We start from the raw sequence: 25857 nt of genomic DNA, 5'->3' as shown, positions 1-25857 counted from the left end.
TCAAAGCGTTGCTGGTTTAAGGTTATTTTTTTGTCTTGTGTATTGAAGATTCTTTACTTTGCCTTTTGGATTTGTGTAAATTTTATTAGATAATGTACTGGATGCAGGCACAGTTTAAGTCAACGAAGACTTTTTGTATAGGTTTACAATGCCACAATATATTTATGCAACAAACATAGCTTATCAAGTACAGTGTCTACATGCCAATTTAGTTTAGCAGTAATGAATGTACATAGGTGCACAAAACGCAATAAAGAATTTTTTCGAGGTTTGATTATTTGGGAGGTGTTAAAACTAAACGGTGTTTGCACATAAGCGTCCTTTTTTAAGGTCATGTCCCCTGTTAGCAAACTTCTATGTATAATCAGTTGCATACACAATGGGTAAATATGAAACTACATGGCCTTTCTGTTTTGTTTTATTGGTTAAACTGGTTAAATCTCTCAATGGTTGCCCTAAATTAACTTTTGCATTTTGGCTTTGGGTTGTTTTATGTTTATTTATAAGTCGACAAAACAACATTACATAAACTCGTCAATGGTATTTTGCTGATGTAATTTTTTAAACTTAGGGTTAGTTCGTGACTTTAATGTATTTTCCTATTGGATACCCATTAGGTTAAAACAAAGTGTTCTAGGAAAACAGAATCAACCAATGAAGGTTAAGAAACCGTAGCCTTTAAAACAAGTTAGTCAGGCCAATTTAGAATGGGCCAAAGCGGCGACTATAACCCGCTAGTTTAAGCATTTGTATCATCTTTATAAACGTCCTCAAATCGAGGATTTTTCACTTAAACTAGCAGCATATGTCACTGCCCTAAGCCTCTTAAACATGTTTGGTTAAAGATCTCGCCCAGCCAGATTAATTACCATGCAGTAAAAACTAGCGATTTGCCTTAACTTCCGGCACTGCGTGTGACATAATTTCCGGCACTGAAAACTGCCCTTTACCTACAGCTGTGTTTATCATTAAGCTTTGAGCGGAAAAGTTGTACCAACTTCCATGTTGTTGTTTCGAGTCCATCCGTATAAGCGGCAAACACTGTTGCTTTCAGTGAGGAAATAACCCAAACATAACCATATGTTTTAAGTCAGTTTGCTTTACACAGCTTTTGTAGCTTTGCTTTGTTTAAAATTGTCAAAGTTTTTTGTCAAATTTACAATTCGTATTTAATTATCTACAAAGATTATTAGTACGAAAGAATGGGCAGGTATTATCAATATGTGTTATTAAAGCCTTTTCAACGGTAGGTTAAATGCTGATTAGCTATATGGCGCATTTGGAGCTTGCTAACATTACAAACCAATTATTTCTTTTTGCAAACAACTTTCTCATGCCACCACCAACACTTTTTTGTTTTTCGCGTTAAATTATTTCCAGTAACTATAGTTACTGCCTGTACGCAGGTAGAAGCGTAATAAAATACCAGGATTTTAACGATTGCCTAATGTTCGCTTAAATGCTTCCTACATAAAACCTGGAAGGAAGTAGTTGTGTCACGTGGCATTTCATCACGGTGCGTGCACGAGGGCCGTCGTTTCAACATCACCCGTGATAAATCGTGATTACAAGTGTTGGTTTTGCGTTGCAATTCAATGTAAGAGAATAATTGTGAATACAAAATGATCTCTAACTGTTTACCAGGTTTTAGATTCCTAATTCTTTTTAGTGTATATATTCTGTGTATAAATCAACTTCTAGCAAAGGCTGGCTGCGCTACAAGACCTCACCACCCAATCCGCGTTTGCCACGTCATCAATCATGAATAGCAACAATAACAACATTGCAAATGACGGCAAGGCTGAACCCGACGAATACAACTTATGTAAGTATTCAGTACGTCATCAGTGACGCGTAGTGACGCAACAATTAACCGATATGTTGTTTCGCAGATTTGGGCTTCATGATACCAATTGGAGCCATATTGGCGTTGTGTATTCTTTGTTTGTTTATTATAAGCTGGCAGCTAGTATGTCCCAAGTGTTCGAAGAAGTACTGTCCGAAAATTCTGTTAGACAATAGAACGAGAAACGGGTCGCGAGATGACGCTAGAGAGCAGGTATGCCACTTGTCATTTTTAAAAAGCTTTTCGCTGTATACAGTGTGATGTATAGTATAGTTGTGTTTTGTAAAAAAAAGTTGGCAAGGAAAATTGGCTGGCTTTTGTCCGTATTTTGTATCCATCAAACTTTGAACCGATGTACTATAAAACCCAATGCAAACTTTGGAAAAATGATGCAGCAAAGCACCAATGCAAACTTTTGGTTATTGTGTTACACCAACAGACTTGAGTTTGTTCGTATCCCGCTTCAAAGGTTAAAAACACACAAAAAAGTTTAAATAAATTAAGTTCCTGTGATGGTACAAATACATTTCGTGTATTAAATAAATCTTGCGCTCAAATGCATATAAATTTTCTCTTGGTAATTACTTAATTTTGACAACAGGAACCTCCATTACCAAGCGGCAGAAGAACATCTGTAACACTGGTGAGTATAACTTTGTAAATAAATACAAAGTTTTATCCGTCATAATACGATTGTGTGACGTAAAACAGGTTCGGCGCTATAGCGATTACCCGCCAAATTACGAAACTCTAATGGAACAACCACCGTCGTACAATTCTGTCGTCATAATCGAGGAGGAAGCGCCCCCTGGTGATAGAAGTAGCAGGTCATCTGGCATTCGAACTTATGTGTACGACCCAGCAAGGAGGGTTTCTATTGAGGTAAATCAGAACAGGAAAAAATGATAAGAATTAGGAAAAACTTGGGTTTAGCCAATGTAAATAGTAGTAAATTGATTTTACGCTGTTACAGTCTTTACCTTTCCTGCGTTCTCTTATCTTTTCTGCGTGTTTCTAATTGGTTTTGTGTGAGGCTTTCGTTATACGACAGTCGTGTCAGGGATAGCACTATTACCTGTCCCTATTTTATACCCTTTTGTGTTGGGTTTCTACAGACACTTCAATGCTCCTGTAATGAAATATATTTGTTTTAAATAAGAAAGCTAACAATATTTTAACCTGGAAATAAATGCTTCGAAACTTGTGGTACTTACAGCCAACGTAAACAGGAACCACATTTTTACCTAAAGCAATAATAAAAGTTTTTGCAAAAGGAACGTTTCAAACAGCAACGACTTAAGTTTTGGCGATTGCAAACTAATTTTATTTTTTAGATTCATGATGAAGACACGATTCGAGTCGTGGAGGAGCTGTTATCCAGAAGAAACTCGTCGCTACGAAGAGCTTCTTCCTCTTACAGAAGAACCTCGGAACCGCCTGTTTACAATCACGTGGTGCAATTACCTGACAAATACCCCACAGTGTTTCCCCCACAATCCAACGTATGACGTCATCTGTTACGTCATCATCGATAAAAGGGTTGGCTGGAAGCGAGAGCACGTACTGGATTCTGACGTCATATGAGGAAGTGATCCAGACTTTTCGCGAACGCGCGTTTCAGTTGGACTGAAAAGCGTGTTTCCGTGCAATATGCGTTTTTATTTTCATATGCAATCAATGTACTGAACAAAAAAGGCTGTGTTAACGCAAAATTGTTGAAGTTTGAAAATTGTTAAATTGGTCGAAGTTTGACTGTTTGATCATTGGGCAGTGATGTGCTCGGTGGCGTTTATCCCGCCCAACTAGGCTCGTTTCTGACATCAAGGTGCGGGTTGATAATTGAAATCACTGCTGGCGGGTTGCGTTTTTGGGCGGGTTGTCAAAAAAGCTTTTTTCTCATTTTTTATGCATTCTGACATGCTTGCGTCTTTGTCAACTTGTTTAAAGACAGTTAAGCTGGGCTTGTTTGGATTTACTTGGGAGTTACGGTTTTGGGGTCAATTTTGACAGGCACAGTTGCGCTTTTTGAGAATTTGAACTGCAACACCGCAAGCGACCAAGTTAAGCTAATGTGGAGTTGGCACAATTTAGGAGAAAAGAAACTGTTTAGTTTAGGTAACACTAAACAAGCAGGTGTGCAACGTTTTACAAAGTGTTAGGTCTCTTAAGTTAAAACTTTTATACAAAGTCACAAATAGTAGTGATAAAATTCGATTAATTGCTGGATATACCCCTCCGAATTTTAATTGCTGCCCTTGAATTAGACACACTGGTATTGTCAGATGTACGAAAAGGTCAGTCATGGCTGTACTTGATATAAAATGACTGTTAAGATACTTAAGGTGCTAAAGACATTGCCGCTTTAGGCCAAATACTATCGATTGCAAAAAGGTAATAGTTTGGGCATTGTGTAAAGCTAATCTAAATAGCTTAAATTCCCTTATTTTGTATATTTCACCTAGATATGCTAAGAATAATTCACAAACTATTGTCCCAATGCGACAGCTGTGTGTGCTGTCTTTTCGCAGGAAAGCAAACAAGGGGACATTAGTTTTTGACTTGGTTCAAAAATTTCAGTATAAAGGTTATGTGGGCGTTCAGGCGCGACGGTTAAAGTGCAGCAAACTGGAACAGCCCGACTTTTTCATTTTTGGATCAAGAACTCACAACTATACCTAAATCGCTGTTACATTAATGAACATGCAATATATGTTATCAGACATAATATTTTCTTTAATAACAAAGTCCGTTGTTTAAGAGCTTTATTAGTCTGTAGTACAAAGGCACAATAAAGTAAAAATCTTGCTATCCTAACCAGTTAGAACCTAAAACAACCATTGGACTTTAATTCCAGTGTTTAACCAAAATAGATCAAACAAAGAAACGCAAATAAAGTGGGTATAGCGGTATCTGTATGACCTAACTTTAACTGTAAATGACATGCCTTTCTTCTTACACCACGACTTGTTTGAAAAACGCGCGAACTATATAGCGTGACCAGTTTGAACGATACGTCTCTATGGAGTCAAGCCTTGGAATGTAGCACTGCCTGTGACGTAACAACAAATGGGTGTTGTCTCTCACTCCATGACCGAGCCGGGGTTGTAACATTTGAATGATGCTTGTGGTTTAAGTCTAGTAATTGTAGCAGTAAAAGCAAGTCGTGGCGTGCTTAACTTTGCTTGGAAGACTGGTTTATTGCAGTGGAATTGTGGGCGAATGTTTACAATTGATTGCTGCAAAAAGCTGCGAGCTTGTATAGTAGAGTGGTGAATACTTTACATTTTTTGCTTCTTTTGTACTACTTTTGTTTCATTAGGAATAAACGGCTAGCTCTAAGTTCAATTGTTTACTAATGCAGAATGTATTTTTAACAAAGAACCAGTGCAGTTTATTGTTAGTGCCGGTTTGTACAGTCAATTGTTGACTATTTAGGCTTAATGATATCATTAAACTCTGTGGTAACTAATAAAACAGCAACTATGTTTTAAATGCAAACAGTCATGCACCCATACACTTTAATTGCTCTTATTTCAAACGGAAATTGTTCCATGACGCTTAGCGGAAACTAATAGCATGACAATGCTTTGTTTGTGACAGAATAGTTCATTTATGAAACTAGGTGCACCAGTTAAATGTACTGCAGTACGAATAGTCTGTATATATGTGTGCGCAAATCACAGATTGTAGATTTATAATCAGTTATATATATATATATATATATGTATCTGTAAATACCGATGTTTGCATGAGGAGGTTTGTTGTGGTTTAACAGTTGCTTTAAGCTTTTACTAAAGATAGCCCAAAGATAATTGCAGTAAATTTATGCTATGTTTAGCTCGAATCGCAAACATGGCTTTAAACGGAAACCATTGCTTAAATGGAATTGCCTGTCTAAACAAGCAGATAGCCACCAAAGCCCGTTGTAGCGATAGTGACATCACTATGTCGGCATTGTTGACACAACGAAGTGGTCTATTTGATTACTACCGCCGCCGGCCTAAAATAACAACATTTATTTTTTTACAGTTGTAGTTTTGTAGAGGTTTTAACAGTTAATTAGATCGGAAAATATCATGGACGTCCTGGAAAAGGTATAATGACGTCATAGTGTGGTAAAATGACGTATATAGTAGCGTTACGGATTTTTTTCGTCAGGTTGCTGGTAGATACTGCAATGAGCTACTTCCATACATCAAATGGGAACTAGAATGGGCTTACCTAATTTCAATGGTTCAATTATCGATCAACTCAGTCGGTATGGATACAAAAAATAATGCCTAATATAAAAAAAGTAATGGTAACGTCATAAAACAGACTGCTCCGCCATAAACAATGCCATTTTTCATGTTTACAGATAGGGAGTGGCACAAACAGAATATTTTTCTCTCCTACTTGCGAGCTCTGCTTTTCGCTAGAGGTCCGGATATAATTCTCGCCCTTTGCACTGGAGAATCTCCTATTGCTGCCATTGCCTGCAACGAACTTATGTGGAAAGCAGCCGCTGTGTGGTACGCTTCAAGTACACTAGTGTTTGACCATTTGTACGCTGATCTCTAAGCAAGCCGATGTCATCCACTAAAATCCCTGTATAAACCAGTTGTTCCCAAACTGCTTATTATTTCACCGTAGCTGCAATTTTTTAAACATCCGTGGTCCGAGTGGCATGCACTATAAGCTAAATGTAGGTCGAAACCAAGCGAAAGCTTAAGTTAAGAGCTGGAATTTTTCTTCTAAAAGTATTCCTTCAACATCTCTTTAGGAAACCGCTGGTTTAAAATAACATGTACAATTCGTATAGGAAAGTATACACAGTTAACAAGTGCAATAAGTTTACCCCATTTTGTACCTAGGTGGTTGTCACTTTTCATACCATACGACATCTTTAACAAGATACTAAACATCGAGCTTGGTGACGTCAAGCCACTCATCATACTACTGAAGATACTGACGTCACTTCGTTGCTTGGCAGCGGTGGAAGCAGGTATGGCAAAACTTCTGTAATCAGTAATACGTTGAAAACATAAAACTATCGATTTTAGCATCCATTTTGAGAAAATATCAATAAAGTATGGCTTGGTTATTGCCATCCGGTTTATTGGGCCAAACTGATTTCATTAAACCACAATAGCAGTTGAACCATTTTGTAGGCGAAGCCAGGTTAAGTATCTAATATTGCCCAACTGGTTTAAAGCCGACTGTGTGACGCGGCAACTTACGTAAAATGGCAGTAAGCTTTTTACTATTGTGTTTGTAGTATCTGTGCCCGTTTTTCGCCCAAATGATCCTGAAGGATTTAAATTGCAGACCTTTCATATGACACAAAGCACTTTGTATTCAACAGGTGTAGCAGCGTCCCTGAAGGCCAACCCCGGCTGCTATATTGCTGTATTCATCGGTACATTGGCTGGAAACGGAAGCTTTGCTGTAGCGGGAGTGTTTGGGGATTTTGCAAAGTCTGTCAGCACACCAAGGTATAAGCACAGCCTATACTGTGACGTAACCTCAATTTTGTGTGACGTCACCATGACGTATTGGTGTGTTACAGGATCACCAAATTGGCGTTCTGTGATGCAATCCTCTTCACATTGGTACAGACCTGCTGCACTGGTTATGTGTCATCTTGTCTAGTACATGCAGTGTGTGCTGCATACTACATTGCTGCTGAGGTAAGAAAATATAGCTTTACAAACATTTTAAAGGCCGAACTGCAAAACATCAAAATCCAGAAAAGGGTCGCTTTTAGTTCACTATTTCCACCGAAGCAAAATAAGTTACAAAAACAAGACGTCATTTAGCAGTTACGTCTGCACTAGCATAAAATTTTGGATTTCAAAACACACCGATCTGTTAATGCAGCGGTTCCCAAACTGGGGTCCGCGGTCCTTTAGGGCAGGGCTACTCAAACTTTCTTGTTCTGCGACCCCATTTTAAAACAGAAATTTCTACGCGACCCCTTGATGGGTATGATGTAAAGAAATAGTTATATTTTATATATATACCGTCTTATGTCGCCTGAAAAGCTTAAATTCATTTCTAACTTGATACACAGATTGGCAGTCTTAGATTTTATGACGCCATAATCTATATTGTGACGCTTGCGGTATCTGCTTTTTCGCATTGTTTGTAAACAATAGGCATAAATAAGTCTAGCGCATATAGCTACTAGGCTAGTAATACTCTTTTAAGTTCTATAAAATGTGTTTAGAGCAGTTTGAATACATGGGAATGATGTTTCAACAATAAATATACGCACGTATACCATTTATTGTGACTGACATGATAACCCATAATGTTTCGCGACCCCAAAATTATATTACGCGACCCCAATTGGGGTCGCGACCCACAGTTTGAGACGCCCTGCTTTAGGGCAGGGCTACTCAAACTTTCGTGCTCTGCGACCCCATTTTAAAACAGAAATTTCTACACGACCCCTTGATGGGTATGATGTAAAGAAATACTTATTTTATACATATACCATCTATTCTAATGGCGCTTAAAAAGCATACATTAATTTCTAACTTGATACACAGATTATCAGTCTTAGTTTTTATGACGTCATAATCTATATTGTGACGCTTGTGGCATCCGCTTTTTCGCATTGTTCGCACACAAAAGGCATAAAAAAAGTCTGACGCATATGGCTACTAGGCTGTTAATACTCTTTTAAGTTCTACAAAATGTGTTTAGAGCAGTTTGAATACGGGAATGATGTTTAAACAATAAATGTACGTGAAAAAGTTTGAGAACCACTGTGTTAATGTCTTGTGGACAATGTACTGGTAATATGGACGAAAATAGCAACTTGTATCTTTAGGCAGACCGTATGTGAATCGGGCTCTTTATATATGCGTTATAGCCAGTATTTTCAACTGCCAGTTTAAATGCTTTTAGGAATTCATTTTGACAAATATTTGGATTTAACCACATGACTTTTACCAAAGCTTTGTTATGTTTATAAGTATCCCCTAACTAACCATCATCTGTATTTAGATTATGGAAGCCTTTGGTCATAAAGTGGAATGTGTTGATCCTATGTATGAAGTTATCAGGAAGATTGTGGTCCTATGTGACCTTGTGAAGTAAAGAATGAAGAATTAAGGCATTTAATGAAGAAGGATTCCTTAGGGTTGTACATTTTTTTTTCATGTCAGTTCATTTCACATGTACAGTATTCATTTTTTGTACCGATTCCTAAAAAAACATATTTTGCACTATTTTTTGTACACACAAATTTATCAGGCATTTGAGATGAGGTACAGTAATTCTAAATAGTTTCTGATGTGTGGATTTTATTCAAATTGTCTTCCTAAATTTCAGTTTTATAACTGTTTTACAAAACCATATGTGTATGTAGTTTTGGAATATACTGCCGTATCTGTATAGCCATTTTATACACTAACATGTAGCCGAACTGTGTATAACAAATAAACAATACCGTATGTATTTTTTAATGTGAAATTTCATGCAAGCTTGGACTGGTTTAGAATTTTATGTCGTTAACTGCAGCAAACGCTGAAATGGTAATATTTAAACCCATCCAAAAACAGTATAGAACGTCAGGTAGGACAGGGGTCGACCTTTCTTGCACTGCGGACCGTTTTTAAAAGTGAAATTTTATCGCGGCCCGGTGTTCAAAAAACTACAAATATTCAGCAATGAAAACGACTAAATTAGTTTATCATCCTCGGGATACACGGGCAAAATGTTTCATGGCATTTAACCTAAAAAAGTATACGGCCCGGAAACGAACTCCTCGCGGATCGGTACCGAGCCGCGGACCACGTTAAGAGACACATTTACAGCAAAAAAAAGTCAACATTTGTTCATGCACCATGCTGGGACATTTATGAGGCAAAAAAAGTGAAAAAAATAATTGGGACAATTATGAAGCAAAAAAATTGAATAATACAGTCAAAAGAAAAAGGTTAAAGAAAAATCTTTTTGGTTACAAATACAGCAATTCAAATGCACAGTTTCTAAAATTAACATACAAAATTGACCCACATTTGTAAGATTTCTGTAGTTTCTGTTAACTTGCCGCCAGTGGCGTTGTTCTTAAGCCAAGTTGGCATAGCAACCGTGATACCTCGTAGCAACGCCTTTCGTGAACGAGTCATTCGCGGAAGATTTTTGTTCAGGTTAGAACTGTAAGAGCAAGGAATCAGGTTAAAAATGGCGACTTTAAGCTTAAAACCAACCCAGCGTTTTGCACCGACTGATTGGTTTGCATCAAATGATTTTATTTCCACTAATGCTGAAAGACAGCGGGTTGCATCCCATCAAATTCGCCAGGAAGCAAGGGAGCTTGTGAACGGTAAGTTAAATGCTTTTTGGTCGCGTATTGTTGTGCGGTTTTGAAAGTAATTTGGAAATATACAAACTTTTTTACTTTCAAAATTACAAACTGTTAAAAATGCACTAATTCCTACTGCATGCATTTGCATATACGTTTGTTTCAGTGCTGTGACTGACATACTGCAAAACGATGACCACAGGAATGCTATTTTTGTATCATAAATATACTGGCTCATATAGTCTAAAAATAAAATTCTTTATCACTTATGATGGTTCATGGCTAAATTTGATAAAGAAATCTGATGCCTTACCAACAAAATATTTGTATTTTTAAAATGTTTTAATATCAAATGTTTTATTAGTTACTGCCAACCAAACAAAATGGGATCAACATGACAACAATACACGATTGGATGATCGCATTGATGACATTACCAAGTGGAAGGAAACTCTAGAAAGGTGTCTGGATGAGACAGATGCCGAAATCAATGTGAGTTTTTAAACAAAATGAAAACTATTATTAATTAACTTCATTGTGTAATGCTTTACATTTTGTAAAGGCACTGAACAGAGCAAAGTTGGAGACTGAACAAGCTTTAGAAGAAAAAGCCTTGCCATTGGATGTTGCAATTGAGTGTTTGACCTTGCGTGAAGGGCGACAAACCATTGATGTGGTCCGTGATGGCGTTGAAGCAGAGCTACACAAGGTAGTTAATTTTAAAGCATTTGATACGAAGTTTGATGTGCATTTGAAATAGTATTATACTCCTATCTGAAATAATACAGTTGTATTTTGTATTCTGTTTGTATAAATGCAGACTCACCACACACAACTAAAGTATTTAAATATTTTTAGGAGGTTGAGGTGATTAACAAGATTAAGGAACAACTTCAAAAAAGAATCCGAGAGTCTTTCGAACAACTCTGGTAGGAAGTTGCACCTTAACAAACAACCTTGCTTGTACTTGCAGTGAATGTAACTTGTTCATAGTTATTTGATCCGTTACCTCTTATCCCATCATAAATTGATAATTAGACATATGTCTAACATTCTGTGTTAAGATACTTTTTGCACACAAACATGGTTTCATCTGATTCATGCTTGTGCATTGCAGCTTGCTAAGAGAAGCTCGTCAACAGCTTGCCAATGACCAAAAAGACAAGTTTGAAGCTCAAGGCATTGACCAGCAATGTTATGGCTTAAACAATGAATCCGCTAGCATTTCCTACAAGCCAAACCCAACAAGGGTCCTTAAAGAGTAAGTCTTGGCTAAAAATTGAAGTTAAAATAAGAATGATAGCACGTTAATTTTTCATTACCTTTTGGCATACATAAGTCCCACATAAATGACCAATATGCTATTCCAAATAGGAGCACAACCCCAGAATCTTGGCATCAGTTTTCTCAATACAACAAGGATCGTGCTGAGGCAGAGATGAGAGCTAGTGTAACATTGCGGGAGGCAATCGATGCTACTCTTGCACAAACCAAGAATGAATTGGAGGCACAGAGAACTGCCACTGAGTTCTCTTATCGCAAGAGACTGCATGAAATGGAACAATCTGAGAGGGAGCTTGTATGGCAACAAACAAATGTAAGAATCCTATTTGTCAAATAAAACTTTGTGGGGCTCATCGGTGTTTTGTTACACCATAAATGACTGAAAGCAATAAAAACATATGCTGGAGTGAGGTGTTTTTCGGATAAATCAAGTAAAAAACTTTGGTAACACATATTTTTTATGTTTTAAATAAGTAATTACATGTAAGTTCCTTTTTCACCAACATACCTTCAAGTTAAATCTTGTTTTGTGACATACACTGTGTTTTAATGACACATTTCATCTCTCTAGGAGCCGGGTAACATTCCACTTAATTTCAGAGTTTTGTCTGTTTTCAATGCATTTTTCATTTCCTTGCAGACAAAGGAGGAAATATCTGAAGTTGAAGCAGATATTCGCAACCTGGAAAGAGCGATCAGAGACAAAGCTGCCCCTCTCAAAGTCGCACACACAAGACTGGAAACTCGAACATACAGACCAAATGTTGAATTGTGCCGAGACAAGGTACAGACATATTCTTTACCAGTATTTATTGTAAACTCTCATTGCAGTTTATTTTAACAATGTTTTTATGCTTGTTTACCTGTTTCTTAATTTGCCTGTGAAAATGTCAACTTCTTTCCACACCTACCACATTAAACAGTATTGATACAGTAGTTTTAACACGTTTTTAGCCTAGACTTTTTTGGTATTCATTGTAAATTGATTGCATTGATTACTTGTTCAGTTTCCTAAAAAAACAAAAACAAATTTTATAACATTGGTTTTATAATGTAAGAAAAAGTAAGAAAACACCTTTGCTAATTAGCAATGAAATAGGTTTAAAAGAAAAAATGATACATAACCTCAGTTCATGAATGTCATGTTAAAGTAACGTCCAGTAAAAACAGCAGTTTTAATAAACTTGTGGTTACAATAAAAAAGTCTGTGTTAAATTATTTATGTTACTTTGTTCTTCTTGTGGTTTTAAATGTGTCATTTGATCTTTAAAGCATTTACCAAACAAAACCTATTGTTTTATTGTTTGGTAATTGGATATGATATAATGTAATGACATGGTGCTTCATTCATGTCAAACCATTTAATCAGAGCTATTATACTTGAGACTATTTTAAAGTAAAGCAAAGTCAATAGTTTTACCCCATTAAATTGTTTAAATGGACATATTTTTCTTACTGATCTTTTACATTCTTTTAGCCCCAATATGGATTGACTGACGAAGTACATCAGATTGAGGGCAGCATTGCATCACTCAAGGAAAAGCTGGCCCAAGCACAGTAAGTGTATTTTGTTTGACGATATCTGAGTGAAACAAGAGCAAAACTCATTGCAGTGTTATTTTTCTATTTCTAAATTTTATTGGACTTAAATGAAATAAATGAAAAGTTTTGGGGATAAATGAAAAGTTTTGGGTTGTGCAAATAAATAGTGTTTTTTAAAACTTTTGGTGTCTCAGATTTTTACCGGAACATAGCTCCATAAAAAGGGCAGTAATAAGAAAAAACACAGTTAATGACATTTTTTGTTTATCATATGGCGGTCACCAACTCACAAAACCTTTCAGAGACTATTCGACTCATGGCTCAGAAACATTGGTTTAGCTATTGCTATTGATAATGAAAAAATACATACATACGCCCAATGGTGGGATTCCATTTTTTTTGTCAGCTGGTTCCATCACAAAAGTCATATTTTAGCCGGTTCTATTACAAAAAGTCCATTGACAGGAACCAGTAATGCTAACCGGTTCGCTGGTCTCATAAATTTTTGAGAGACAGTTCTATAGAACCGGTGCGAACCGACTGAATCCCACCACTGCATTTGCCCTTAATTTAATTGTTTAGGAAAACCTTTAGAAAGTTGCTTTAAATTGTTTTTCATTTTGCAGCCATGCCAGAGATGGGCTCTACAAGAATCTTTACAGGATTGAAGCTGACTTGGCTTGCAAGCGAAATTCACTCAAGCTCGACAACCAATGCGTTGATATCAGACGCAAGCTAGTTGTCCCAGCAGAGAAATATGTTGCTCAGCAACCACGTGATACATTCAAGAGGACCCAGGGACGTCATTCCACCCCGACCAGCCCCATAAAAATCAGTCAACTTGATTTGGCATAATTAAACTTTTATTTTAACATTTTCTGTAATGTTTGTGAATAAGCACTTTGGGTTTTACTGGTTTAAGCAATTAAAATACAGCCATGCTATACAATCTCTTTGTTTTGCCTTCTTTGTTATCCCCCTAAAAGAAACAAACTTGCTTTTTCCCTCCTTGCAACAGTGCCTTCTGATCCGACGAGATTAGCGAATTTCTCACTGCTTTGCCTTGTTGTACTTGTGTGATGTCACTGCATGATGTAATTGCTTCAATAAATCTGCACAAAGCAACTTGTTGTAGACGTCGATATATGTAACATGGCAAATTGCAAGGATCTAAATTGAACAAAACGTAATTTTTCAGCATTTGGGCACACACAGGGATAAAAGTGGCAGTATTGGTTAATTATGTTGTAAATGCAATTTTAAGCTGGTGATCGGTATTGAAATCTAAATAAAAGTTGACTATTGCAGCCACAGATTCGACATTATCAGATTAGTTTCTTCAAACAGAAAAAAGTTTAGCTTTCCGACATCAACTAATGTGAAAATAACATGTTTTTCTGTGGCGCGTTTTTCGAAGATTGTGAGTGGTTAAAAAAGGCGATTGTGTCGAGTTTAGCGCTTTCTTCATTACTTTAATTGTTCATTGTTGCGTTTCAGTAGCGGCGAAAGGGCTTTTCACACAGCAAAAGTAGTTGAGTTTTTTGTTTAATTGTTAACACTTGACAGGGCGATTTTTATTTATTGAAAAGCTACATTTGAACCATCCCTTGATTTACATTCGCTGATTTTAGTTGCAAACGTTTATTATGCTTTCAACAAAAATGTTGTTATCTCATTTGGACCGAAACAGTTCGGTGGATGAAAACGGAAAGGTAAAACATGGTTTGAAGTTAATTCTGTTGAAATGCAACTGTTAAGTGATCTTAATTAAAGCATTACTCCTACAAATATCAAAATATATGAGTTGCTCGGTAACAACTAAGAAGGTCCAGTACTTTACATAATTTCTAAATACCAACGTTTTGTTAAGGGGCCAAAACAATCTACTACAACAAATAAAACAAAGAAACGAGTTCTGCAGGCCAAGTCCACAAATGTGAAAGCTAATATCAAGTAATAACATGCTTTTTATGTTTTTGCAACTGTAAGTGTTGTGATTAAAATCGTTTACCCACATTCTACATTATTTGTTCACGTATCGTAATTGTTTTGCCTGTTGTAGTTACTTTTGGTTTGACATGTAAATTGCCAATTGTTTGGGCTATAAGTGCTTGTATTGTTTAAGCCAGGGGTCACGAACCACTATTATTTAGAACAACTTTGGTACGCAAGTTCATTAACACATGGAAATATCAAGTAAACTGGCACACTTCGCCTAAAAGGTTGCCGACCCCTGGTTTAACCATTAGTAATTCTATTCAACTCTTTCTAAAACATGCAATAAGCATGATTTGTACTTTTTCATTTACCTCATAAGCGAGATATAGACGTTTTACTTGAAAAATAGTAGCTTTAATATGAAACATTTTGATGATACCCAACATGAATTTTTACAGCCAATCCAATTCCAAAGGCTCAATTAAAGACTTTTTTGCTGATATTCCAAATGTACATTGTGAAAGAAAACGAAAGTTGGTTATATTTGACGAAAATGTGCAAACAGCAAAAAAGGTTAGTATACTTGGTAGTGATGGGACGATACCAGGTTTTGAAGCGAGTACCGATACCGAGTACGAGTACCACATGTATATACCTTCGATACCGAGTACCGAGTACGATTACCGAGTACTTAAGTGCAGTGTTGTACTTAGTTGTATATCACCTGCTAATTTATCTGCCATGGTCGGCGTACAGGCGTGCACACACACATGCAGAAAAAAGTAATCTCCATACGATAGCGAAAAAAATAAACTTTTTTCCAAATTTGTACTGTCCGAAGCATATATTGGCACAAAGTTTTCAGTGTTCCTATAGTGTAAATCGGCCTTCGGTACTCGCACGTTGGTATCGAAAACTGAGACAAAATATTTCGATACCGAGTACGAGTATCGTTACCACTGAAATCGTTCGATACCATCGATACCGAGTACCGAGTACCGGGTACCCGTCCCATCACTAATACTTGGTATATAAAAGCTAAAAAATTGAAATGGTGCTGCTGAGTTTGATTAACAGAATAACAGTGATTTATAGAAACTGCATGTTAACATAATTTACACACCTACCTTGGCAAACTGTTGTTTAAATAAAATCAAAATATTGACCCCGAGCTCAACATCGACACAGTTTCCATGCCCTTGCGTCTGTTCAACACCTGACCTATATCTCCGGTTCTTATCTTTTCGTCTACGCCACCTTTCTAAATGCCGGTTCCTTGTTATCGTCTGTGACGTCACTTTACACATCTGGCTTTTACCTTTTTCCCCTTAGTGCTTTATATACCGTGTTCTACAGCTTGATTGACAACCTACACTGATGATGACAACAGAGATTGTTGAAACGGCTGAACGATGTATTCTTTATACACCACTACCTTGGCAGTAATGTTTATGATTAAATTGATTTAGCGTATTTTTTAACATTTATAGAGCAAAACGATATCCACACAAACCTCTCCAGATGTTGTGGATTTGACATGCAGTGAGACACCTAGTGATAAGTATTGGGAGTTACTTGCAGAGGAAAGAAGAAAAGTCCTTCATGAAGCTCTGGATGAAAACAAGCAGGTAAAAATAAAAGGCTTCAGCTGTGTTTCGAAAAATATCAAATGTCGGATATACTAGAGCAGGGGTGTGCAACATTTTTCGACAGTGGGCCATATAACCAATTTCAGGCGTCAAGCGAGGGCCATATAATTTTTTTCATGTACACAATAAATTTTAAATTCTTTCAAAGCATCAATGCATTTATTTTCTAAAACATACACAGTTTCGCTGCAACACTTTCACAACAAAATAATTGTTTACTAGGCAAAGAGAATTATCATGTCACATTAGGTGAAGTACTTGCAAACTGTTGTATGGTCCAGTGGTCAGAAAACGCTGGTTTAGCTTGTACTTGTTACATATGGTATAGCAACTTAAAGAGATTTACCAAAAACTAGTGGAAAATTTTGCTTTCCAGAAGAACTAAATGTTTTCTCTAAATCAGTGTGCTGGCAAGGGCCACACTATATATATAGCTTGATGGGCTGGATTGTAGCCCAAAGGCCACTTATTGCACACCCTTGCACTAGAGTTTCTATTTATCTAACTTTTTTTCAATTTAGGTGTTGGCAAACAGAGACCAGTTTAGGACAGACATAATTTTGTGACCCATCACTCAATGAAAATTACTTGTCCGGTACATCCAAAAATATGTTATTCATTAAAATAATAAAATATTAAGCAATAGGGATTTTGTTGCCATTAAATGCTTTCACCTCTGGATAATAGCTGTCAATGACACCCTCATTATGTTCCATATGTTCAGCCAACAAAATGTGATATTTCTATGCAGTACTGGCTCCTGGTACCAAATCGTTCAGACTGTTTGCCAACCCATGGTTTAACTGAATGAGTCAGCTAAATACTACTGGTTATACAGTGTTTGTTGCTCTAAAATAACTGGTTTAATTGACTTCATGGTGTGAAACTTGTGTCCACCAAAATGGCTTACACACAAGTTTTGGCCAGTATTTACTTCTGGAATTATTTTTAACCATGATTTTTATACCTATTTGCAAATGTTAATGTGGTGTTACTGCCTTTATTGCAACTGAAATGAAATAGAAAAATGGATTTTTTTATTTTAGCTTGCCGATGAAATTGAAAAGAAAGATGAAATCATAAAAGATCTCAAAACTGAAGTTGAAAGTTTGGGAGAAACAGCATCGCAAGCAGAGTACCTTGCTTCTGTCATTGAACAACTTGGAGAAGACTGTCTTGATACAGGTTAGACACAAGAATATCCTTGATAGTCACAAAACAAAACACATGTTTGTGCCAACAAATTAAACAAATGTATATAAATGTAAACTACAGTAGAATAAAAAAGTATTTGACAGAGTATTTCTGACATCAATGTACCCTATATAGCAGGGATGGCCAGACCTGCCTGATGCTGGAGCCGCATATCACAAAACTTAGTTTTAAAAGAGCCGCAACACAAAAAATCAGAAACGAATTTATTCACTCACATTAAAGTGTATGCTATCAAATAAAGATTATTGTGGTGTGGTGATACTGCGAGTCTCCACCTGGGATGCAAGGTGTTTGAAATTAGGCTGATATGATGGGAAAGTTTTTGTGTTTAGCTCCGTAATGACGTTTTAAGTTGCTGGTTTTGTAATGATTGGGCAAAGCTTGACAGATAAGACACACAGGTTTAAACTTTGCAGTTATTGCTAGTATAAGCCGCAATACAAATGTAAAATGCTTTTAATGTCAGCCCTGAACTACAGCTTAAATCTGGCAATAAATTTGACTACAATGCACAAGCTAGCACGCTTCTGTACAATAATGTCATTTTCTTCTTTCGGAATGTTTATTGGTTATTACAAACAGCCAGTCTATACGTGATAGAATGCATTGTTTTATCATTTGGTCAAACAACTGCAAGATGGGAAAAATGCATGTGCAACATTAAAGAGCCGCAATCAAAGACTTAAAGAGCTGCATGCGGCTCGAGAGCCGCAGTTTGGCCACCCCTGCTATATAGTCATCAAAATTACCAATTATGTAAATGTATTTGTGCTTTCAAACAACCATTTTAATTCTAAAAAGCTAGTGTAAAAGTTATAAGCTACTTTATGCTAGTCTCTGGCTATTTATTTTGTCAAAATGTCAAAGTAAAATTGGTTCATGTTTTTATGTGATTTGAAATCCACAGCTAAAGCGCATGATGATCCTGATCCAGAAGATGAACTTGCCATCACTTGTGAGAATCCACCTTCTGACGAAGAATTTAAAAACTTAGACACAAACCTCCCAACAACTTCAAACCAGGATAATAACATTGATAAAACTTGTAGTTTAAGTTCTAACCCAAATGAAAATTGCAATTCAAAGGATATTGAAGCTTTAGATCACAGCGACACAAGCTGTTCAGATTCTCAAAAACAGAAGATATTGGATGTTAAACATAATGTTGACACATTCTCTGATATTGTTAATGAGGAACATGAAGAAAATGACAAAGAAAACTCTGCCCCAGCTCCTTCACAATCATAAACAGTGTTTTTATTTTAAAATCTCATTTGTTTGATTTCTGTTGTTGTTGTTTGTTTGGAAATAAAATTGAATACTGTGCCAGGCCCCGAAGTAAATAGATAATGGTTTCCCTACTAGAGAGGGGAAACATTTTTTTACTGATTTATATTTTTCTGCTGGATTTTGCAAATACACCTTCGTCATGAACTGTTTGATGAATTCCTTGAAAACTTTTACATGCAGTAGGTAGTCATATCCATGTAATATGTGACAAAGTGTTTGGCCACAAAAGACCCACCAATTATGACATAAAGCTGATCAAAGTTATAAAATCGATTTAAATGAGCTAAAATTGAAACAACTTATACGACTTGGTTTGGTGGTATGCTGATTGCAGTTCCCAATTTACTTATTAGCACCCACAATGGGCAAAATTATTTCAATGAAATTCAAATGCTTGTAACATGCATTTGCTAGGTGTTGTGTTTCAACATGCAGCCCCCAAGTTGCACCCCAAGCCTCCAAAAATGGGCGAATCGTTTTAACATTCTGGATTGGATGAAATTGTACTCTTGGTTTTGTGTGCCATTTTGGGGTGTTTGTTTTTACTGCTGTCACCATTTTTTTTAAAAACCCTCGGTAGTGGGAGTTTTTGTAAACAATGTTGAAATTTAATGAGTGCTGACAGTTCTAAATCATATAGCACATTGAATTTCGCTGTCATTTATATATCCACTTATCAAACACACTGTTTTTTTTTCATTTTGGTATCAGTATAAAATAGGCCTACCATACGTCCTCTTTTTTGAGGACATGTCCTCCTTTTTAACGAAAAGTAAGTAGTCCTCCAAGGACAATAAAAAATGCCCAAATGTCCTCCTTTTTGAATTTTCTGTATTTACTAAATACTTAAATAACAATTGCGTCTTTAAAACCGGCCAAGCGAGTTGTGGTCATGATTAATTGAAATTCACAATTTATAGTAAGACTCCATGTAGCTACACGCCCACTTGGTAGTTATATAATAATAAGTGTACAAATGGGAATTGCTTGTTACACAGGGAAGCCAAAATACACGTTTTTGGGTGGTGTTTTAATAGTGTTTAAGTACTAAAAAGTCTGTTTATTCCTGCATAGTTCCGAAAACAATTCCAAACCTCGCGAATCAAAGTTGTTTTTCTGGATATCGGAAGTATTTTTAACTACCCAGATAAACACGAATCCGCAACATCAAGCAGCTAACCTGATCAAGTCAGCAAGCTAATCGTGGAGCAAAACGTCTATCTTGCGTTTCTACGGTGAAAATGGAGCCAATCACGTGACTCTTGGTTACTTTCAGGTTCTTATAACCTTATTCTCCCTCGTTTCTCCCAAATTTACCAACCCTAACTTGCATACGTAACAATTCTTCTTTGCCTCAAATTATATCAAATTAACCAATTGGAGGTACTTTTCCCATTGGGTATTAATGGATTCGTGCAACGGTATTGGTGTTCATATGGATTAAATCTTGACACAAGCCGGCATATCGGCTGTTTTCGTAAATGCAGGCTGACAGGCTTATTGTAGGCTATTGTTCTACGCTGCTACATGACACAGAACAACAGCCAGCATGACAGACATGACAAAATTAAAAACACGTACACCTCAGTTTCACACCTCACACGACATATTTAAATGATATGTGGGATACATGACCGAGCCCGCAGAGGTGGTATTCTATTTAAGAAGTGGGAAAAACTGTGACGCTTGTGTTACGCTGATATTACGTAATAATGTCGGCGGTAACATACAGGTGTGTGACTCTGACATGCACTGTTTTTGACACTATAAAATGTGGTTGCAATCAAATTGTGTCAAAATAAAAATCAGTTGTGTGCAGCCTTGGGCATTTGAACTGAAACTATGACAACAACACCAGGCATCGATTATCTGAGATTTGAGGAATGGGTGCGGAAATATCGTAAGTAACAAAAAGCTATGCCTCAGTTATTGTACGGTTTGTAGTTTCTAATCCTACGTTGATCAAAACCATTGAAATGCAGTTCCAGCTTGAATATAGTGCTTAAAGCAAACTGAGGTAAAAAATACCCTTAATTGGGCAATTTAAGGCCTAGAGTATTTTCTGGGTGCCTAATATATGGCCAATCACATCAAAATACCCGACTTTAAACCAATTATAACTTATGTAAACTTTTTAAGCCAAATAACTTAAATCATAAAAATGGAATGTAAAAATATTCGGAATCACTTGCTTTGCAGACAAGAAGTATGAATCTAAAATCCTTAAAGACCAATGTGAAAAACGTTGGATGAAGAACCTCGAATTCATCAAAAAACACAACGATGAATTTCTTGCTGGAAAGTTCGGTTACCGAATCCACCAGACTTCACACAGTGATCAGGTTAACGTTATTCTTGACAGTTTAGAGTGCAAAATATTCATGTCGCTTTGTAGAATGATTCCAATGCTACTGATTGTGCGAAACCCACGCCTTGTTTATTTATACACGTGACCTAAGGCCGACTAATAGTGCTCTGTGTTAAAAAAAATCTGTGCCTATTTAATTTGTTTTTCTGATTATGACCTTAGGATCAGGGCATGTGGTTAAGGCCTGCAACGCACAATTCATAGGATAAAGTTTTGTTTAAAGTGCCTCTCATGACATCAACTATTGTCTTGCAGGATATAAAGGAGTTTTTGGGAGTGGGTTGTTTGGTGCCAACGATGCCAACTGGAGAATATCCTAACAATTCGGACCCAGATGAGCCAAATGACTGCGAACGAACACCCAACCCACAAAGTGTTGATTGGCGCAAATGCGGATTTGGATTTTCAGCGCAGTAAATATAAAGCCAATCACTTTTTCGTGTTTCTGTGAAGTAAATGACAGATCTTTTTTGTTAAAATTAATCGGATGGAAAGCCTAAATACCTGACTTAACACACTTTGTCAGTATATTTTTGAATAAATTTAACTAGCTAAGTAGCCTATCTAGTTGCTGGACCTGAACCAATGTCAACAACCCTAAAACGCCTTGTTCAAGACCAATTGTCCATTGTGTTTGTTGTATTGGTCTTTACTGAGGCTTCAATGTATAGACCTGTCAATTAAACTTTCGGGCCTAAACGGGCTTCTCAAAAACGTTTCGGGTTCGGGCCGGGTTTTGGGCTTGCACTTTTGGGTTCGGGACGGGTTCGGACCGGGTTTGGGCTCCAATTACCGGCCCGTTTACAACTCTGCCTTACGAGTACAACAGTACGAGTTAAAGTGTAAAAAGACCTTAAACAGTTCTGGCCGGCACTGTTTATAAACGATGTTAGTAGAAGTACTATTGCCTTTAGTGTGCACTCTAATCCAGTCTCGGCCACTTTTGTTTCATCGAGCAAGAACCTTAAGCGGCATTGCTTTCTACCCTGTGGAATGATGGGTTAAACTAAGCTTATGTTACCTACTCCCTATTTCAAAAATAATTCAGCGGCATTAAAACAAGCAGCTCGATAATAACAAGCAGAAAATTATTTCAGGCGTTGAATAAAAATGAACCACAACAAACTACCTTTTCCACTTAAAAAACAAACGGGCTGAACATATTTGCTGTGTTTTGCAGGTGGCAGCGGTTGAGTCGCACAACGCAATAACAAACGGCAAGTTGATTGCCTTGTCGGTTCAACAATTGGTCGATTGCATGGATGGTGGAAATAAAAAAGGAATGGTGAAACACGCATTAAAATACATTGCGAAACATGGTTCAATCCGCGACAGTGATTACCAGAAGACCTCCCCCTTTAAGGTAAGAACGGTTAGATAACTTTAACTGTGGCACACTCAAACTGCCAATAGTTGTCAGGACAACGAATCAAAACTTTATAATTGACAAATATTTAAAAAAAAATATTTTGTATTTTTTTCGAGGTATTGTCGTTAACTAGGTATATATAAGTTTAATTTAGTATCATGGAAAATGGATAGCTTCTTTTGTGAAATGCAAACCTTATTCACTAGAGCTTAAAACGTAATAATTGTTTTCTGTTGTTGAATACCAAGCGCGGAAATTGCGATTCAGCGCGGAAAACTGTTGCTGTCGAACTTGACCCTTCGATGTATGCCGAAGTAAATCCTTGTGAACGAGATCTTGAAACTGCCGTGGCTTGTCATGGCCCTGTTGCTGTCACGCTGTTGTTTCCTAATGCTGTCCAACTCACGAAATTTTCCATGTCTAATTTCGAAGGTAAAACAGTAGAACAATTAAGAAACAAACATTTTGAATGTGAACATAAACCTTTAAAATGTACAAAATACACGAATCCCATTAGTACGTTAGTTTCGAACAATTTTCTAAAATGTGTTTGTAAAAAATATATTAAGCTTGCGTGATGGCTTTACCCTTAATCAAAAAAGTTATGTCGCAAAATTACGTATGTTCAACACTTTTAGTATAAGACGTAAGCTAAACTATGTGTACCTAAAATTACAGATGTGTTTTACGAACCCGGTCCCTACGATAACAAACAAATTGAAGCCCACGCTGTGTTAGTGGTTGGGTACGGCGTTCAACGAAACAAGGCAGACACTGGCTACGAAAAGTGCTGGATCATTAAAAACAGGTTTGTATAGGTATGACTTTTAATTGCAAAACTGAATATTTGTGCAAACAAATTCAAAACTGTCGAATCTAGGTCAGTAAAATGTAGTCAAAAGAATCAGAATGCCTGTGTCTACCAACTGTTTAAAATCCAATCAAAACACTAGATTTACGTTTACGGGCAACTATACTTTTGAGATTGTATGCTTCTGCTGTAAACATATACAAAGACAACGAATTGTACACCAAAGAAAAGAAAAAAAAATATTTACATTTTTGAAGTATGCCAACAGATGTATAAGACTTCCAAATCAATAACACTGTATGTTTTAGTTACGGTGACGACGAAAATACCGGTTACCACAAGCTTGCCAAGGACAGGGGCAATAACTGTTACGTTGCTTCTTGTGCAATGTACCCTGTAGTGAAAAAAAATTGCTCTCGTGACTAGGTCGAGTGTTAATTTAAGTGCGACGACCATTTTTTAACACAATATTCATTCAAAAATAACATGCGGCTTGTTCTATGTTAATTAGGCGTATTCTGAAGTAAAATGTAAATTATTCTAACTGATCCATAAGATCAGTGGTTTTGATCCGGTTAATATGTCAATTTATATACACTGTGCACATTTTGAGGTTACGCGTGTAGCCTAGCCTACATAAACGGCGACTTAAACTTTTTTCCAATAGTGCGTTTTTCGCTGTTTCTGCTCCGAATAAGGTCAAATAACATTCCCTTTATCAAGAGGTGTGAAACAGGTAATTTGACCAGACACGGCCCGTTGAGCAGATTTTGGTTGCCTTTATTACTCATATGCACTTTATTTCGCCATTTATCGTTTGTTTTTCCCTTTTGTATATTCTGCATTGATTGCTGCGTTGAACTGTAATATCCCGCTCATTTTCTTTGTTTTCGATTTTTGCTCCAATCTTGCACACCTATATAGGTCTTTGATGATAGGCAGTGTTTGTCAAGTTACTGTTTCATATAGATTATGTTTTATGATTAACATGTTTTATGGCGGATATTTTGTATCGTCGTTGTTGTGACACTCACTATATCGGCCAGATGGTCAATTTGTTTTCCTAAGTGATCAATGCTTCTTCATTCATTTAAGTAATTAAAGGCAATTTATGCACACAATCTTACAAGTAGTTATGTTACATGACACATGGATTTCCAAAATATAGGATATATCCTTGCGAAACTGGGTGACGATAATTTGGCATGTTGTGATAGGCATACTTTGGACATGCCCGTTTTTCATTTTAGTTTTTACAATAGCTTTTGTAACCAAAAAAAGTTAATGATTACAATTCTAAATATTTTGCACTGTAGCCTGTTGTCACAAGTTGTCAGAACAGTGTTACAACATTTGCATACAAATTCTAGCCTATTGTTGTCACTTGGAATATGAACCAAGTACTGTACGCCTGTGCCGCTCGTTGTCGGCCCCTACAAAACGCGGACGCGTGACAAACTCTGAAACAAAAGTTTGGTTGGTATCGGGTTGTCTTTCGACAGCCAAAGACGCGATGGAACCAATGTGGTACTCCTTGCGTTGCTGGTTGTTTAGGCCAAGCGTGAGTGTAACGCCAGGGTTGACACGCGAGGTAAACAGTCGGGAAGGGATTTGAAAACTACACGTTTGTTTCATAGCAGTATAACAAGAGGTTTGTAGCAGTTACTATGCAGAAATCGTTATTAAAATGAACAGTTAGAAATGTTGTTTAGCTTTCAGCGGATGGGACAGTGCAAGTTTTGCGCAATAATTTGAACCAGAGTTGTAAGTCGGGCCGGGTTTGGACTGGGTTCGGACCGGGCTCAGGCTTAGGTTTGGTTGAACAAACGGTTAATTCAGGCATGACTTTAAATTCTGTGTCCGTTGGTTTTTCAGATAAAATTACCCAACTAAGTAGCTAGTTGCTGGCCTTCACCCCATGCCCAACAGTCCTAATACGTTTTTAATTAAATTATGTACAGTAGTACGTTTTGTAGGCTTTATCTGAAAATACGTTATTTCTCGTTTGGTGACACGACAAAGGACAGTTTTCAGTTTTTGGACTGTCGTCTGATTGCCGTAAAGTAATAATAATAATAATAAAAACGCGGTCTTTGCATCCTACTTTCTGGTTATTAGCTGAGAAAAACCTTGATTGAACACCAAACTGTAGTGTGTGAAGTCATAAGCATATTGCCCAAACAAACATATAACGGAAATTTTTGAAGTACTGATGAAACTCGCTTAAAGAACACAAGAACGTTACAACA

General features: G+C 36.9%; 5 protein-coding genes and 2 long non-coding RNA genes across 8 annotated transcripts; 5 read left to right on the top strand and 2 right to left on the bottom strand.

The window, feature by feature from the left end:
• Window positions 1-1620: 1620 nt before the first annotated feature.
• LOC145227575 (uncharacterized) lies at window positions 1621-3750 on the top strand. The gene is made up of 5 exons (XM_080092441.1): window positions 1621-1825; window positions 1893-2059; window positions 2448-2489; window positions 2558-2728; window positions 3181-3750. The coding sequence occupies exons 1-5, from the start codon at window positions 1762-1764 to the stop codon at window positions 3352-3354; spliced, it is 618 nt and encodes a 205-aa protein (XP_079948567.1). The 5' UTR covers window positions 1621-1761; the 3' UTR covers window positions 3355-3750.
• LOC145227576 (uncharacterized) lies at window positions 2224-3375 on the bottom strand. Its single transcript, XR_013859926.1, has 3 exons — window positions 3311-3375; window positions 2827-2975; window positions 2224-2720 (listed from the first exon to the last, which is right to left on the bottom strand). It is a non-coding gene; the product is annotated as an uncharacterized LOC145227576 (long non-coding RNA).
• A 1845-nt stretch (window positions 3751-5595) lies between the features above and the next one.
• Window positions 5596-9292, top strand: LOC145227574 (trimeric intracellular cation channel type A-like). Its single transcript, XM_080092440.1, has 7 exons — window positions 5596-5940; window positions 6005-6104; window positions 6204-6357; window positions 6700-6830; window positions 7191-7320; window positions 7395-7515; window positions 8840-9292. Exons 1-7 carry the CDS (start codon window positions 5923-5925, stop codon window positions 8930-8932), a joined length of 747 nt encoding a protein of 248 aa, XP_079948566.1. The 5' UTR covers window positions 5596-5922; the 3' UTR covers window positions 8933-9292.
• A 643-nt stretch (window positions 9293-9935) lies between these two features.
• LOC145227577 (uncharacterized) lies at window positions 9936-13622 on the bottom strand. Of its 2 annotated transcripts, XR_013859928.1 has the most exons (5): window positions 13557-13622; window positions 12883-13008; window positions 11935-12437; window positions 11465-11805; window positions 9936-9994 (listed from the first exon to the last, which is right to left on the bottom strand). It is a non-coding gene; the product is annotated as an uncharacterized LOC145227577 (long non-coding RNA). The 2 variants fall into 2 exon arrangements; XR_013859927.1 differs by having other exon boundaries at window positions 11465-12437.
• LOC145227571 (tektin-2-like) lies at window positions 9991-14093 on the top strand. The gene is made up of 9 exons (XM_080092437.1): window positions 9991-10163; window positions 10507-10634; window positions 10705-10851; window positions 11001-11071; window positions 11260-11403; window positions 11517-11739; window positions 12067-12210; window positions 12904-12983; window positions 13595-14093. The coding sequence occupies exons 1-9, from the start codon at window positions 10022-10024 to the stop codon at window positions 13821-13823; spliced, it is 1308 nt and encodes a 435-aa protein (XP_079948563.1). The 5' UTR covers window positions 9991-10021; the 3' UTR covers window positions 13824-14093.
• Window positions 14094-14450: 357 nt separating this feature from the next.
• On the top strand, window positions 14451-19204 carry LOC145227573 (uncharacterized). Its single transcript, XM_080092439.1, has 6 exons — window positions 14451-14680; window positions 14839-14921; window positions 15365-15479; window positions 16397-16534; window positions 17602-17740; window positions 18678-19204. The coding sequence occupies exons 1-6, from the start codon at window positions 14615-14617 to the stop codon at window positions 19016-19018; spliced, it is 882 nt and encodes a 293-aa protein (XP_079948565.1). The 5' UTR covers window positions 14451-14614; the 3' UTR covers window positions 19019-19204.
• Window positions 19205-20902: 1698 nt separating this feature from the next.
• LOC145229664 (cathepsin 8-like) lies at window positions 20903-24034 on the top strand. Its single transcript, XM_080094999.1, has 7 exons — window positions 20903-20960; window positions 21260-21402; window positions 21684-21803; window positions 22609-22791; window positions 23046-23229; window positions 23476-23605; window positions 23917-24034. The coding sequence occupies exons 1-7, from the start codon at window positions 20903-20905 to the stop codon at window positions 24032-24034; spliced, it is 936 nt and encodes a 311-aa protein (XP_079951125.1).
• Window positions 24035-25857: the final 1823 nt, after the last annotated feature.

This window comes from Phallusia mammillata, chromosome 5 (genome assembly GCF_965637545.1).
Source record: "Phallusia mammillata chromosome 5, kaPhaMamm4.hap1.1, whole genome shotgun sequence".
NCBI classification, from domain to species: Eukaryota; Metazoa; Chordata; class Ascidiacea; order Phlebobranchia; family Ascidiidae; genus Phallusia; species Phallusia mammillata.
This window is presented reverse-complemented; position numbering and strand designations above follow the sequence as displayed.